Genomic DNA, 16,822 nt, shown 5'->3' with positions numbered 1-16,822 from the left:
TATAATCACATATATAGTGTATGGGTATATATATTATTTATACACACAATGTATATGAGTTTATATATATATATATATATATATATATATATATATATATATGCAAACACACACACACACACCCCTACTTAAAAGAGAAATTTGGTACAAAGATTTTCCCCCTCCATTAAACTGCTTCCCTTCTTATCCTACGTATGTTAATTTTGTCTAGACAAAAGCTTTTCAGTGTTGAGTAATCAAAGTTATCTATTTTATAATTGCCTTGATGTCTAGTTTGGATGACAGGTAGAGCATGTTTCTCATACACATACACACATACATATATATGTGTACATATATCTAGGTTGCATATCCATTAAATTGTATTATGAAATAAGTTGTAAGGTGTTATTCTAATCCTAATTTCTACCCAACTTCTTTCGTTTTCACCAAAGATTTTATCAAATAAGGAGTTTTTTCTTTCTGATTTCTCCCTTGTCTCATCTGTTTCACTGATCTCTATTTTTTTTTAATGACTATCAGGTCATTTTGATAAATGCTTTTGTCCCTTCATCCTTACTTCTTTTCATTATTTCCTCTGATATTCCAGATTGTTTTTCCAAATTTTATTATTTTACCCATCTCAGTAAAGTATCCCCTTTGTAATTTGGTTGGTCTAGCATTTAAAATGTAAGTTAATTTTGTTCATTTTTATTACAGTGGCACAGCCCTGCCAAGAGCACTAAATATTCCTCCAGTTATTTAGGTAGTTCTTTTTTAAGGAGTTCTTTATGATTGAATCTATTTAAGTCTTTTATATGCCTTGGGAGGTTGAAGCCTAGATAGTTCATGCATTTTTTATTTGGAATGGGATTTACTATTCTACTACTGCTTTTTGTATTTTGTTATATAGAAATGATGTTGCTTTTTGAAGATTTATTTTGTAGTCTGCAAATTATCTCAATTAGTATCCTTGTAGATTCCCTAAGACTATATCCAAGCAAAACATCCTATCCTTGGCAACTAGGGATAGTTTTATCTCCTCTTTACCTGTCTTTATGCTTTTTTTCCCTCCTGTCTTACTGCTGTTGCTACCATTTCCAGGACCATATCAAATAATAATGGAAAGAATGAGCATCCTTCATTCCTGTATTTTTTGAAAAAGGTTCTATTGTATCCCTGCTGAATATGATGGTTGCTTTTGGTTTTAGATACTTTTTATATATTAAAAGGACCCGTTCTAAGCCTATATTTTGTAGGGCTTAAAAAATAACTGTTAGGGGCAGCTAGGTGGCGCAGTGGATAGAGCACCGGCCCTGGATTCAGGAGTACCTGAGTTCAAATCCGGCCTCAGACACTTAACACTTACTAGCTGTGTGACCCTGGGCAAGTCACTTAACCCCAATTGCCTCACTAAAAAAAAAAAAAAAATCTTAGAGAAAAAATAACTGTTGTACTTGGTTGTGATATTTTCTCTATTTGGATGATTATAGTTTTTGATGTTTTGGATTTTAACGTGATTATGCTGATTGTTTTCCTAATGTTGAACTATCTTTGCATGCCTGGTATAAATCCCATTTGGTCATAATGAATGCTTTCTTGGATAAATTGCTGTCATCTCTTTCAGCAGGATTTTGTTTAAATTTCTTGAATCAGTGTTCATAAGTGGTACTGGCCTATAGTTTTCTTTCCCTGGTTTAGATATCAGGACTAAATTTGAAAAAAAAAAAAAAAAGGACTAAATTTGTCTCATAAAAGGATTCTGGTAGGATAATTTCTTGCTTGTAGAGAGTTTGCAAAGTATGAGTACTAATTTTAAGAGTTTGATAGATTTCTTCTGTGAACCTAACTGGATGAGGAATTTAGGTAAAGAGGAGATAAAACTATTCCTAGTTGCCTTAGTTCCTTTACAGCAAGATATATTTCCTTTTCTGTTATTTAAGATCTCTAAATGGTCTTCTGCTAGCTCAATTTTATATTTCTGAAGGTACTCCTGTTTCTTTGGTGTTCTCAGTTTTGTTAGCATATAATTTGCATGTATTCTGATTGTTTTTATTTCTTTTTGTTTTGGTGTGATTTAATCTTGCTAATTTCTATGTTATTGATTTGATTTTCTGTTCTTTTAAAAATTAGATTAACCATTACCTAGTCTTTTCAAAGAACCAACTTTTAGGTTTATCATTCTTATGTTGTTTTTTGTTTGTAATTTGTTTCCCCTCATTTTTAGTATCTCCTCTTTTGTGCTAATTTGAGGTTTGTAGGCTTTCTAAATTAAAAAAAAAATGTATATTCAGCCCATCAGTCTTCTGTTTTGTTAATGTGTATTTGCAAGACTATGATTTTTTTCCCCTTGGGCCTGCTTTAGCTGCATCCAAGAAGTTTTGCTATGTTATTTCATCACTGTCATTTCTTTTAAATAGTTTTTAAATGTTTCTATGATTTGTTCTTTGACCCAATCATTACTTGGGATTTCACTGTTAAATCTCCATTTAGGTCTGTAACTTCTTTTTTGCTTGTGGTCCCAGAACCCACTGCTATTTATATTGCCTTAAGGTCTGTAAAGAATGTATTAACAATTTTTGCCATCCTATTTTTATAAAACTTCCATGTGATGCTTAATGTGTATTATATATATTTGTTTTCTATCACATTTAGAAAATTCTACAAATCTTTTAACTCTAGTTTCTCCAGCAATATTTTTCCTTTTGTTTATTTTCCCGTAAGATGTATCCAGAACTGAGAGGGGGATATTGAAGCCTCCGGTCACTGTTTTGTCTTCTTGTAGCTCAGATTTTTCTTTTATGATTTAGATAGTAAGGAATTTAGAACTAAGTGGTGCAGTGGATAGAGTGCCAGGCTTGGAGTCATAAGGACCTGAGTTCAAATGTGGTCTCAGACACTTACTAGTTCTATAACCCTGAGCAAGTCACTTAACCCTATTTGCCTCAGTTTCCTCATCTGTAAAATGAGCTAGAAAAAAACAATTTTTAATGAGCTAGAAAAGGAAATGGCAAGCCATTCCAGTATCTTTGCCAAGAAGACCCCAAATGGGGTCACAAAGAGTCTAACATGACTGAAACAACTGCATAACAACAAAGTTTATTGCTGATACTGGATGGTTGTTTATGGTTCTTTTATCCTTCTTAATTTCTTGAATGTTTTGTTTTTGCTTTGTCAGTTAGCATGATTGCAACTCCTGATTTTTTGGATTCATCCAATGTATAGTAAATTTTTTTTTCCCATCCCCTGTTTCATTTTGTGCTTTTATCTTTCTTTTATACATGTTTTTCATGTAAGCAGCAGATTGTAGGGATTTGTTTTCTTATACTATCTGGCATTCTTTTGATTTTTTTTGGACTGTTTCATCCATTCACATTTAAAGCTCTGAGTTAGATTCATATTTTTCTCCATCTGTCTAGAATACCTTTTTCTTTTCTTTTCTTTTCTTTTTTTTTTTTTGTTAGAATAAGGTGGTAGTTTATTTAGGAGCAAGGGAAGGGAAGGGGGGAGGGAAGGGAAACCATGAAAGAAATCCTTGGACTTCTCATGGGGAGATAGGCACAAAGCACGTGGCTCAGAGGTACCAATCTCCTAGAATACTTTTTCAAGTTATGATTTTCCTCCTTTTGCTGTAAACATAATAATATGTCCCTAAAGTTACTTTACCTTAATATTTTTAAAGGTGGCTCTCTTCCCTGCATCCTTGATCCCCTTTGGAGTTTTGCTTATTAGTTCCTTTTTCTCTTGTGCTTTTTTTGTTTGTTTTTTGTGGGGCAATGAGGGTTAAGTAACTTGCCCACGGGCACACAGAGCTAGTAAGTGTCAAGTGTCTGAGGGTGGATTTGAACTCAGGTCCTCCTGAATCCAGGGCCACTGCTTTATCCACTGTGCCACCTAGCTGCCCCTTGCTCTTGTGCTTTTATATATAATTTTTATCCCCCTTTTCTCCCCTCAGTCAAGTAGATTCCCCCTTTCCTCCACTAGTGCTATTCATTAGTTTTTAAAAATTTAATTTTTTTGTGCCTCTTTCCAAAAAGGACTTTTCTTACTTTCTTCATTATCCATTCTATCTACTCTAGATCCTTATTTTCTGATTCATGATCCCTTTAATTATCTGATCTCTTTCTTTTTTCTGTATTCTTCATGTATTCAAAACTTCCAAGAAATCCATTCTAGGCTTTCCCTTATAGGTGGTTTTTGCCACTTTCTTGTAGAGCTTGCCCTATGGATTCCCCCTTTCCCCCGAATAACACCAGTTCCTGCAGGTGACAGAAAGGACTCTGCTTAAGAGATAGGGCCCCTCCCATAACCACTGATTATACAGCCCATCATTGAGCTATATCTTCCCCACATCTCCTTCAAAATCTCCTTCTTGAGTCCATGTTTTCCCACTCCCCCAGATGCCAAATGCTTTCAAGAATTCCAACTCTCTGTTACTCTTAAGTAGGACAAATAGATTTTTTCAAACACCAAACCCCCCACACTGCACCAGTCCCCATTTCCCTTCATAATACTATATGTCTCTTTACCCATAGGATTATTTATTCATCAATGGAAACCTTCTCCGTGTTTCCCCAACTCCCCTGTAGAGTCTTCTGTTTATGAAACCACAAAGGTTACCTTCCCCTCTCTCCAGGCATATCATCTATTCCTCTCTAGCCCTCTGTCTCCTCCCTGCTTCACATACTCTCTGATCATGGAATACAGCCCCACAAAAATAAATAATTCAGTCGCCTGTTGGTAGGGTCTTCTCAGGAACTATCCATAATGGCCTGGGCTTGCCTCTTCCCTGTTACCTCCACTGCTCTTCTGCCTTTTCCCATGTCTCCCTGAGTAAATTTAGAAAGAAGTCTATTACTGGCTGGTCTATCACTCTGTTACTGTTCTTGGTTGCTGCAGTTATTCACTCCTGCTCTTCTGGTGTTTGGGAAGCAAATATTTTCTTCAGATCTGGGTGTGTTTGGTTTTTTATTTTCAAAGAATGTTTCAAATATGTCTTCATTATTGAATGTCTCTACCTTTTTTCACCTGTTGTTAAGCTTAGGTTTGAGTATATGTTACCTGGACTGCATCCTGAGTTCCATTGCTCTTCCACAATGTTTTATTCAGCCCTGAATTTTCTAGTGTGTGCAGAACAGACTTGTGTCATTTGAATTTCCTTTCCCTGGTCTTTGAAGATCTTTCTCCTGGTCACTTTAAAACCATATTGTTTCTGAACTAAATTGTTTATTTTAACCATCATGTCTTGAATTTTGCTGAATTTGGAAGATATTTTTTCTGTAGATAATCTCTGAATTCTTTCAAGTGATATTTCACAGTTTCTATGTTTAGGAAGCTCTGGGCAGTATTCTTATAATATTTCCTGCATATATGGTGTTAAGATTTTTTTTGTCCTGTCATATTATTTTTGGAGACCTATGATCCTTAGGTTGTCTTGACCCATCCTATCTTAAAGATTAGTATGTTGTTCTTGTAGCATGAGCCTATTTTCTTTTAATGTTATTGTTTTTTGAGTCTCTTCTTCTAGATTGTCCTTTACTTGTATAAATTTGCACTCTCAATCTCTTTTTCGTCTTGATCTTTGTTTCTTTGAGAGGGAAGTGGTGGAGGGGTACTACTGAGTGACCTCAAGGTCAGTGAATGAGTTTATAGGTTCTTATATTGTTTTTGACAAAGTTTTTTGCATGCTGGGTGTCCTAGACTATGAAGACAGCTGAAGTTGCTTTGTTTTTGATGCGTAATTTCTGTTTTGGAGAGGTTGGAGAGGTCATGGGTATTAGAAAAAATGTCTAGTTTTCCATCTTGTTGCTCATATGACTTGGAAGTCTCCTCCCAATGATCTCTTAATTGCCAAATCTAATGGCCACTTCTCAATTCTTATTCTTCTTAATAATTAATTATATAATAATTAATAAATAATTCTTATTCTTAACTTCTCTCCAGTATTTGATACAAGTTACCATTCTCCCCTTCTGGTTTTCACAGGTTTGTTCTTCTACTTGCCCAACAGTCTCCTTTGCTGGTTCACTGTCCATATCATACTCACAGTGAGCGTATACTAAAGCTCTGTCCTGGACCCCTTTATTTTCACCTGGTTATCTCATTAGTTTTCTTGAGTTCAGTTTTCATCCTATGCAAATGACTGTAAAATCTATAACCCAGCCATAGTCTCTTATTCTTTAGCTCTAGTGCCAAATTAAGAAGCATTTATTAAGCACCTACTGTGTAGGTGCTACTGTGCTAGGGATAAAAGGCAAAAAAAAGCCCTAAAAACCCACCCAAAAACAAAACAAAACTCCCAAAACTTAATGACTAAACAGTTCTTGCTCTCAAGGAACTCACAGTCCAGTAGGGGAAGATAACATGCAAATAATTATGCACAAAATATATGCAAAACAAAGTAGGAAAAAAAAATCAACAGGAGAGCCACTAGTATAGCATTAAGGAGGATCAGGGAAGGCTTTTTGTACAAGGTGAATTTTATTTGGGGCTTGAAGGAAGCCAGGGAAATCAGGAGATGAGGAGGAAGAAAATTCTAGGCATGGAAGATGGCCAGTGAAAATGCAGTCAGGAGATGTGTCTTGTTCAAGGTACAGCAAGGAGGCCATTGTCATTGGATCTGAGTACCTGGTCAGGACTAGGCACCTAAAACTAGTCACTGAACTATCTTAGACTCAATGGATATACCACCATCCTTTCAGTCACTCACATTCACAAACTTGGATTCTGCCTGACTCTTCACTCTCATTCTACATATCCAATCAGTTCTCATTACTACAATATGTCTAAAGTATCTCCCCTACTTTTCACTTGAAATCTGAAATTTCACTTAAAACTTAGTTTAGGTTCTTATCTCTTTTTGCTTATATTATACATTAGCTTGTATCTGTACCTTAAGCTTTTCCTAACTCTAATCTACACAGCCTCCAAAGTGAGTAAAATACAGGTCTTATTTCCTCCAGTGGCCTAATTAAATGAACTCCAATGGCTACTTATTACCTCCAAGATCAAATATAAATTGATGGCTGAAGTTCCTCAAGAACTGGCTGTTCCTATCTTTACAGTACTTTACACAAAGATATTGAAATATTGAGTTGACCTATTTAAACTGTCCCACCTGCTTCTTTAAAATCTCCAAAAAAAGAAGTAACAATATGTTTTTTCGTTAAGAGATGATTATGACTCTAAACCTGCTCTCCCCCAATAAAATGATTTTTTAAAAAGTGAGGCAATTGGGGTTAAGTGACTTGCCCAGGGTCACACGGCTAGTAAGTGTTAAGTATCTGAGGCCGGATTTGAACTCAGGTACCCCTGACTCCAGGGCTGGTGCTCTATCCATTGTGCTACCTAGCTGCCCCAAATGATAAGTCATGGCTCCTAAATTTGCTTGAAATCTCTTTTCCATTATAGATCTATATAAAGATGAGACTCACACTTTCCTAGGATATCGTGAAAATAAAATAAATACAAATATAAACAAGTACAAAAAGCCAGTAAATCGTTATTATTTAATTTGTCTCAATGTGCTTCATTGTTCTGAATTGTGATTTTAAATTTTAGAAATTTTTTTTGTGTCATTAGGGATAAATGGGCTTTGTCTGAGATCAGGCTGAAGGATCAATACTGCCTTATGAAAAAATAACATATCCATGAATAGTTTAGCCACAGCTCAATTCTGTTATCTTCCCTATTCTGCCTTAAATGCAACTAGCATCAGGAGTTTTGATATAAAGCAGATATTGTACAGCCAGAGAACCAAATGGGTATTTCTTAGATATAGGGTTATTAATTGTGGATAACTTGTTACATAGCCAAGTCAGTGGTGTTGTAAAAATGATTTTCTTCCAGTTTATGGGAATACTTTTGTTATATTTAGTAATATAACATAGATTGGAACCTGTACTTATTTTCATTTATAGACTGATTAATTAACTCTGAATTTTAACAGTTATAAAGCTATAATTGGCTTGACACTTGGAAGACACTGAATAGAATCTCATTGACAATGAGACATGAAAGGGATGCATATGTATCAATCTGTTGTTGTTGATTTTTTTTTTTTTAGTGAGGCAATTGGGGTTAAGTGACTTGCCCAGGGTCACACAGCTAGTAAGTGTTAAGTGTCTGAGGCTGGATTTGAACTCAGGACCTCCTGAATCCAGGGCCAGTGCTCTATCCACTGCGCCATCTAGCTGCCCCGCATATGTATCAATCTGAAATGCTGAACAAACTAAACAAACCCACTATCATAGTTTATTTTGGGAAAGTTAACCTATTTTAAATAGGACAGATTCTAAGATTTTTGTAGTTTGAGGTCAGAGATAAAATTACATAGCAAAGAAAATATTAAAATAGCTGAACCTGAAGATTCCATAGAAAAGCTATCTACATAATGCTTTTAGAAGACATGGTTAGAATTGTTTTCTGTGGATTCCACAAAGTGGAAAGTTAGTGATCCAGAGATAATGTTTTAATAGTGGACATTAAAAGTTATTTCTGGATTCAGGATAATATACTATTTCAGGTAACATGCAGACCTAAGTCAGTAAATTTTTCTTTGCCAGCAAACATACCCTTACCTGAGTAATTCCTTACTCTAGACTTTTGTGCCGGCTAGTAGTCAGAGAAGTCAGAATCCCTATAATGGTTACAGAAGGAATGTCAGTGTTTTGCTACTTCAGTGCATTACTCTTAAGATAATTTTTAAAAATTTAATAATGAATGTGGACTTGCCCTTAATTTTTAAAAATAGAGGTGACAGATAAGTATCAACTTCTGTTAAAATTCCTAAATAGTAGCATACATGTAGGAGTAGGGGGAAGCATTACACAGTACCTAGTAACTGTTCCCCAACCCTACAACTATTCCCTACATACAATGGGCTTAGTTCTTTTCCCCCACCTGCACTGTGTACTACAAAGAAGGCTGCTCCTCTTGGGATAAGCTTGCATATTACTTCGATGTACTATCTCTTTGCTTTTTCTAGATGATATGAATCAGTCCATGGTAGAGATGGGAGAGGGACTGGAAAGGCCCCAATCTGCTCACACAAGGAATAACTGTTCCAAAGATATGTGCCTTGGCAAATACCAGACATGACATAGCCTGGGAAAAGCTATGTATGTGCTGTCTCCATTTTCAGTAAAAGGTCAACATTTGGTACAGAAGGAAATATCAAAACCTTCAAAACCTATTTCCAGATGATATTAAGTGAACATACTATTTATTAGAGCAATTCTACATCAATTATAGAAATCTTATATATTTTAGATTCAAACTGGAAGATGTAATAAATTCACTGATGACTTGAATACTGCTTCAATAGGCAAAAACTATACTTCATGCTTTAGACATTGAAATTCTTCAACTTTTTCTTTTAATTTGCTAACCAGTACTTCAGAAGTACTATAGACTTATCAAACACTCAAGTGCTTATTACACAGAGGAATGAGTGGTCTTAAGTGGCAGTTGGAAGAAAATTTATTATAGGGATTCCCCTGGAGTGTGCAGATGGTTGGTTGCCTTAAGAAGCAACATTCAACAAAAGATCTTTTTCCAAAAATTACTTTAATTTAGGCATTCATTAACTATGACTGAGCTATCGATTTTGTTTCCTATAGATCAGAACATACTAATTTTATATCAATTGGCAAAAGTAGTAGAATGGTTGAAACTGAACTGGACCAAAGAAGAAGAGAGGCAGCATAGGATGTTACAAAGAAATAAATTGGTTTCTCTAAACACTATTTCCTAAGGGATCAACTTCAACTGCATGCTTTCTCCTCACTCCCATCAATTTCATATACTAGATATATGGGCATGAAAATACATATATGTACATAGGCAAGTGTCCTGTTAGTCACTTGTAAAGGCTCAGCAATATAAAGTGATGGATATTAGCTCACTAATTATAACATTTTCTATATAACAAAGGTGGCTAACTGAGTTCCTGTATTTAAGACACAGACATTGGAAAGGATGAAAATGACTTGGTTAAAATGAATATAACCTGAGGCTCAGCAAAATACTATAGATTACAATTTTAATTAAAGAAACACATTAATTAAAAGGCTCTATTACCTTATTACATTCAACTTGAACATGAGAAAATTTAGAAAAATAGCTTATCTAAATGGTACTTAACTGAAATTCACCTGCTTCACACACTTTATGCTACCTTCATTTAATAGTCTTCAAGTCCTCAAGAAGTACATTTATCTACTTTAGTTCTATTAAAATTCCTGGGAAAAAACAACAACAAAAAATAACAACAAAAAAATTATAAATTCCTTATGACATTGATCTTACCCATCATTCCATTGGTCACCAGCTGCTTCTTCAGCTACTAGAATATCATATTCTTCTGCAGCATATTTCTCCCAGTCAGAGAGCTCTTGGCCTTCACTTTCAGCATCCTAAATAGCACAGACAATTTTAGTATGATGCAGACATTTGTAAATATGTAACATAACACAGTCTCCATAGCACTTACCCTAATTACAGAAATCTGATCTTTCTGTTCATGGTCAAGATATTTCTCAATGTTGAAAAACGTATCGAAAAAAACATTTGCTAATTTACATTTCTTTAGATCATGGAGAGTAATCTTTCCTGCAGGAATTTTAAAGAAAGGGGAAAAAAAGACATTTATGTCTTAAACCTTTACAGCAAAACAGAATCATCATTTACTTATTTTACATACACCTTCATGAAGGAAACTTCATGCATTTTTCTGCAGAAAAATACTTAAACTCTTATTTTCAAGTAAGTATTTTCAAAGATTTCAAGAAAAACCAAATATTATAACTATACTTAGATCAATTGACAACCTTTCAAGTAAAGAAATTTCTTTTTAAATGGGTCATCCAAATAACCTACTTTAATGACCAGCTATGAGTTTAAATGCTAATGTCACAATGTGTCCTCGTGATCATAAAAGCTGAGATTTATATGTTTTAAAATCTGCAAAGTACTTTACACACACTATCTCATTTAATCCTCACGAATCTCTGATGTAGGTACTATAGGCATCACTATTTTATGGATAAGGATATTGAGGTTCAGACAGGTTAAGCAAGTTGCCCACGGTTCATACAGCTGGGACTGGAATTTCCTGACGTCAGGTTCTGCACTTTATCAATGAAATCCATATCATTTTCAGGAAAAAAAAATGATTCTTAGTGTTTTCAGCATTCAAATAACAGGATGGTATAATGATTAGATGGCCATCTCAAAGCCAGGAAGGCCTAGGTTTGATTCCTTCCTGAACACACCAAAATTGTGAAACTGGAAAAGTCACAAACTCTCAGTGCTCTGGGCAAAGCTTTAAAACTATAAATTACAAAGAAGATGCTGTAGTAGTATCATATATCAATGAAATCACAGGTCATATCCATATCTACCCTTATTTAAAAATTTATCTAATTCAGTTCTAGACCCATCTCATTATTCATCTGTAGCACATGCTCAGGATATCCATCTATAACTCATAAAGTTCCTATCAAGTAGGATGTTATAGATTGTACCCTTTTCATCCCTCCTGTTTTTCCCATGTGGATAGTTAGTACTGCTGTAAAATTAACTAAAGTAGCTTTATAGCAATGTATTACTTGTAATTCGTACAATGCCATGTACTTTACAGAGAGGAAAAATTTAGAGAACCTCCCAACAATAGGGAATTTTTTCATCTGGATTTAAATTATATCAACTCTTAGAAAAAGCTGTTTGTACCCATTGTTCTACTACCTCTTCTCTCCATTCTAAATGATATTTGATTAATTAATATTGAGGAGATATCAACCAGTTAAATTATGTTGGAAGGAACATAACAGAGGGGGCTCCTCGAATTACTCTTAGAATCCTGAAGAGACTACTAGATCGATACTATCTGGGGAGGGGCAGTTAGGTGACATAGTGGACAGAGCTCTAGGTCTGGAGGCAGGAAGAACAGAGTTCAAATCTAGCCTCATTCACATGCTATGTGATGCTTGACAAGTCAGTCTTTTTGTCCCAGTTTCCTTATCTGTAAAATGAGCTGTAGAAGGAAATGGCAAACCATTCCAGTATCTTTGCTAAGAAAACCCCAAATGGGGTCACAAAGAGTCAGACATGACAGAAACTACTGAACAAATCTTCTGGGGGACCCTACCTAGCAGTAGAGGCTGGAAGATTAAAGTCAAAGCCTGTTCTATTATTATACTAATAATTATTGCAAAAGGAAATGGTACATATACTCTTCTCCCCCTACCAGTTTTGTAAATATGAGCCATGATCAAATTAATTTTGTAATTTCTCTGGCTGGATTACATCAATTTATTCTCCTATACCCATACTCATCATTCCTTTAACTTTCCTGATCAAAATGTTTCTCCCTGGTCACCAATCCCCTAGGTATTCCTCCAATAAAATGTAAACTTTTTGAGGGCAGGGAATATCTATGCTTTTGTACTTGTACCTCTAGCCCTTAACATAGTACTTGGTACATAGTAAGTGCTTAATAATGAGTATTCAATAAACATTTTTCTTGGGCAGCTAGGTGGCACAGTGGATAAAACACCAGCCCTGGATTCAGGAGGACCTGAGTTCAAATCTGGCCTCAGACACTTGATACTAGCTGTGTGACCCTGGGCAAGTCACTTAGCCCTCATTGCCCTGCAAAAAACAACAAACAAACAAAAATAAACATTTTTCTTCATTCATCTGGCTTTTAACCTCATCATTAAGCTGAAACTCTTCTCTCTAAAATTAATAATGTTCATTTTTCTCCTTTCAAATTTTTTTTCTTGAATTTTCAATGGTTTAGAGTTTTTTACTTTCTTCTTTTATAGATTACCTTCCAATTTTCTTTTGTTGGTTTATCACTAATCTCAACCTAGCCAAATTTCTTAGATCACTGCTGTCTTCCTTTTGAATCATATTTTTAGGGCAAGTTTAGGATTCCTGTTCTTTGTTTACATAAAAAAGTACTACAATTGTAGAAACTTGTTCTCTGGCATTCGTAAGTCTGGTCAGCCTTACTTGATGGCATCTAAGTTTGTCTTTACTTCACATACCAAAGATGGTGGAGTTGTTCTTATTTTGATTATGCTTCCATATTTTGATTAAAACATAACAATAACATGATGCTCTGGTACTTCAAAGTTGCTTGTCTTTTACTGGTTTCTTGAGCTTTAAATTCAGAGACATTTTAGTGAATTATAGTCAATTAACCTTACAACTTTCTTTATGTCCAGCCACAGCAAGTATGGAATTTGAAAAAAATGTAACAGAAGAAATTCTCTTTCCAGTGGTGATGGTACCATTAATGGATGGAGTTTCAAGTTGATAGATGTCTAAATTGTTTATTATGACAACTATATACTTCTCTCCACTAGGAGACTATTCAACTACATGAGCATTTTATTTTATATTTTTTATGAATGCAGATCTTCCTTCAATAAATTTCCATGTGCATAATGTCTTGTCTGTTTCTACTGATAATGCCAATTTGCCAGATGGATGAAAGAAAAAGAAGTCACATGTCCCTTTTGTACTTTAATAGATTTCAAGTATTCTTTGCATACTGAACACAACTTAGTCCATGTTCTTCCCCACCAATTAAGTGTCAGTTACCAAAGAATTTCAGGCAATTTACTGTGCCAGTAAGATGCAGCAGTGCTCCATGTTCTATCTTTTTTATATTCACACAGTTAATTGTTTCATCTTTGCTTCCAATGACCACCAAATGGCTATTTAGAGCCATTGCTGACAAGGAAGCACTTTGGTCATGGTGGGTGAAGTCAGCCACAGGGGTCCATTTCTTGTATTGGCTGTGTAGGCCACGTTCCTTGCCATCCATGAACCCAAAAAGAATCTGCCTATAGCATCCCCATACTGTCCCAGATGAGCATGTGTCTCCTGTTTGAGTTCAGTGTCTGGGAGCAAGGCCAGCATGCCAGTCCTTTTAAAAATATTTTATTGACATTTTTGTTTTTACATCACCTAGATTAATCCCTGTATCTTACTATCCCCCTCCCAGAGAGCCATCCCTTAAAAAAAGATGAGAATGAAGAGAAAAAGTTAATGAAAAGCAAAAAATTAGCAAAACTGATGAACACATCTAAAAATATCTGATATTGTAATGCTTTGTTCCATACCAATATACCCTACCCCATTTAAAGGGGGTTTGGGGCCAAGTTTGGTCAATTATATAATTAAAACATTCCCTTTTGATTGTTTTGTGGTTTTGTTTTGTAGGTGGTCTATTTTAGTTTTTCTGACTCTGCTCACTTCACTTTCCTTAATCTAAGTCTTTCCATGCTTCTCTCTATATTTATCATGCTTATTTTTTCTCACAGCACAATAATATTCCATTACTTTTATGTATCATATTTGTTTATCCATTCCCCAGCAATGATCTCTTAATTTTCAAATCTGACAGCCTTTTCTCAGTACTCCTCTTTCTTGACCTCTTTGTGGCAGTTAGCACTGTTGATCATCTGCTCTTCCTGGATGCTCTCTTTCTCTCTGGGTTTCTTGTAACACTGTTCTCTTGGATTTCCTTTTATCATTCTGATCCCCTCTTCACTGACTCTTTTGCTAGTTTATCTTCCATTATGACCTCCTAACTGTGGGTGTACCACAAGGCCAGATCTGTCCTGAAGCCACTTCTGTTCTCTTTTTAAACTCTCACTGGGTGGGGCAGCTAGATGGTGCAGTGGATAGAGCACCGGCCCTGGATTCAGGAGTACCTGAGTTCAAATCCGGCCTCAGACACTTAACACTTACTAGCTGTGTGACCCTGGGCAAGTCACTTAAACCCAATTGCCTCACCAAAACAAAAACAAACAAACAAAAAAAACAAAAAACAAACTCTCACTGGGTGACCTCATCAATTCCCATCAATTCAATTTTTATTCCAATGAGAATTACTGAGTGCTCAGACAAACATTCAACTCAAACAATCTTTGAAAGGACTGGCACTGAGGCAAATAACTAAGAGAATGGGCTAGTCAGTAAATAAGGGAAGATATACACACACATATATGAATGAGAAAGTCTAATTATGTTTCTATTCTATTTTGAGATGACCAGGGCTATCCACTGAAAAGATTTTCTGAAACATAGTAACATTTCCCTTTTGTAATTAAAAACCCTTGGGGGCAGCTAGATGGCGCAGTGGTTAAAGCACCGGCCCTGGATTCAGGAGTACCTGAGTTCAAATCCGGCCTCAGACACTTAACACTTACTAGCTTTGTGACCCTGGGCAAGTCACTTAACCCCCATTGCCCCACAAAAAAACAAAAACAAAAACAAAAACAAAAACAAAAACAAAAACAAAAAAACCCCTTGCGGTTTAAATAACAGGCAGCTAGGTGGCACAGTAGCTAGAGCTCTGGAATAGGAGTCAGGATAAGTTGGGTTCAAATCAGTCTTAAGACATTTATCAGCTGTGTGATCCTGGGCAAATCACTTAACCTTTGTCTGCTTTTAGTTTCCTCAACTGTAAAAAGGAGATAATTATAGTACCTACCTCACAGGATTGTTATGAGAATCAAATGAGATATTTGTAAAGTACTTAGCAGAGGGCCTAGCATGCAATTGGTACTTAATACTTATTTCTTTCTTTCCTTTCTTTTCTGTACATTCCTGGTGGTTATTAAGAATAGAGACAGGCATCAGACCTGTGATTTCATTGAAATGGGTAACTTAACAGGGTAAGGAAATTCCCTCTACTTCTTTATTTCTGCAAATACAGTCTTAGAAAGCTATTTTCCTTTCAAAGTTTTTATCAGTGAAAATTCTTTGAAAACCTAAAGGATAATCACATTTTTAGTCCCAAGATAACAAATTAGTGAGAAACTGGAATAGTTATATAAATTATCCATAATATTTGATAGTTTATGTTTAAGACAAAATTGTTAGGCAGTGTTTTTACTATTTGAGAGAGATTTATGTTATAATACTATAGTTTTTAACTATAAAAAAATAACAAAGTTTGGCTAGTTCTTTCTTAAAATATCTATGTGAAGTTGGAGGAGACTTTTCTCTTTTTCAAAGCTGACTTGCCAGACTCTCAGTCTCATTCTTTTCCTGTCTCCTATCTGTTTCTGAACTTTTTAGGTTCCTGGAAGCAATGGTTATTTTAAATGGTTTCAAACTGCCTAGACCTGCCAGGGTGCACTGCACACTTCAATATGACTTTTATTTGCCATGTCATTCCTGTAGTGCACCAGCTATAAGATTAAGAGACCAAAGGATTTTTAAAGTTTAAAAGCCTCCAAATAAGAGTTAGGCAGTCATTTGCCGGAAAGGACAGCTGTTCATCCATTCCAGGCTTAAAATAGTCAACTGTGGTTATAAAAGCACTCTTTCCTGAGTATTCCTCTGAAGCCATGACATTTTCTATGAGGATGGGCCAGCCCAAATGGACCTTACATTACTAATGCCCCATTTTCAAATTCCAAGGGTAACTTTGTGGTCTGTTATTTCCGTGGCAATCAATCAGGAAACAGTTATCAAACAGGTGCCAGGCACTGTGCTGGGACCAGAGACGCAAAGATAGAATGAAAAACTTCTTGTCAATAGAAAACTTTGGTTGTCTTGGGGAAAAACACACTTCCATGGGTAAAGTAACAGTGTGAGGGAAGGAGATTAAGAATGGTTTCATGGAGAGAGTGGCATTCTGTTGTAAGCTGAATTTTGAAGGAAATGAGGCCTTCTAAGAAGTGGAGGTAAGGAGGAATAATAGAACTAATTACTTACTTTAGCTGGAGTTCTTATTTGAATCCTTATCTAAAATCTTAGAGAGAAGCCATGAATTTATGAGTTTTCTGGCAATAATGAGGTATTATCCTAGTCTATA

General features: G+C 35.5%; 1 protein-coding gene and 1 pseudogene across 4 annotated transcripts in view; both read right to left on the bottom strand.

The window, feature by feature from the left end:
* The window catches only part of PPP2R3B (protein phosphatase 2 regulatory subunit B''beta), a 115,453-nt gene that overhangs the window by 12,923 nt on the left and 85,708 nt on the right, over positions 1–16,822 (bottom strand). For 3 of the 4 annotated variants that reach the window (XM_043994413.1, XM_043994415.1, XM_043994416.1), the window contains exons 11-12: positions 10,472–10,590; positions 10,288–10,394 (exon numbers count right to left, since the gene is read on the bottom strand). In XM_043994413.1, coding sequence (XP_043850348.1) covers positions 10,288–10,394; positions 10,472–10,590 — 226 coding nt within the window. Of the gene's footprint in view, positions 1–8,558; positions 8,618–10,287; positions 10,395–10,471; positions 10,591–16,822 lie in introns of all 4 variants that reach the window. The other variant, XM_043994414.1, reaches the window with a different exon arrangement.
* On the bottom strand, positions 12,788–16,354 carry LOC122746022 (annotated as a pseudogene).

Source organism: Dromiciops gliroides, chromosome 3 (genome assembly GCF_019393635.1).
Source record: "Dromiciops gliroides isolate mDroGli1 chromosome 3, mDroGli1.pri, whole genome shotgun sequence".
NCBI classification, from domain to species: Eukaryota; Metazoa; Chordata; class Mammalia; order Microbiotheria; family Microbiotheriidae; genus Dromiciops; species Dromiciops gliroides.
The sequence above is the reverse complement of the archived record's forward strand: the minus strand, read 5'-3'. Positions and strand labels throughout refer to the sequence as shown.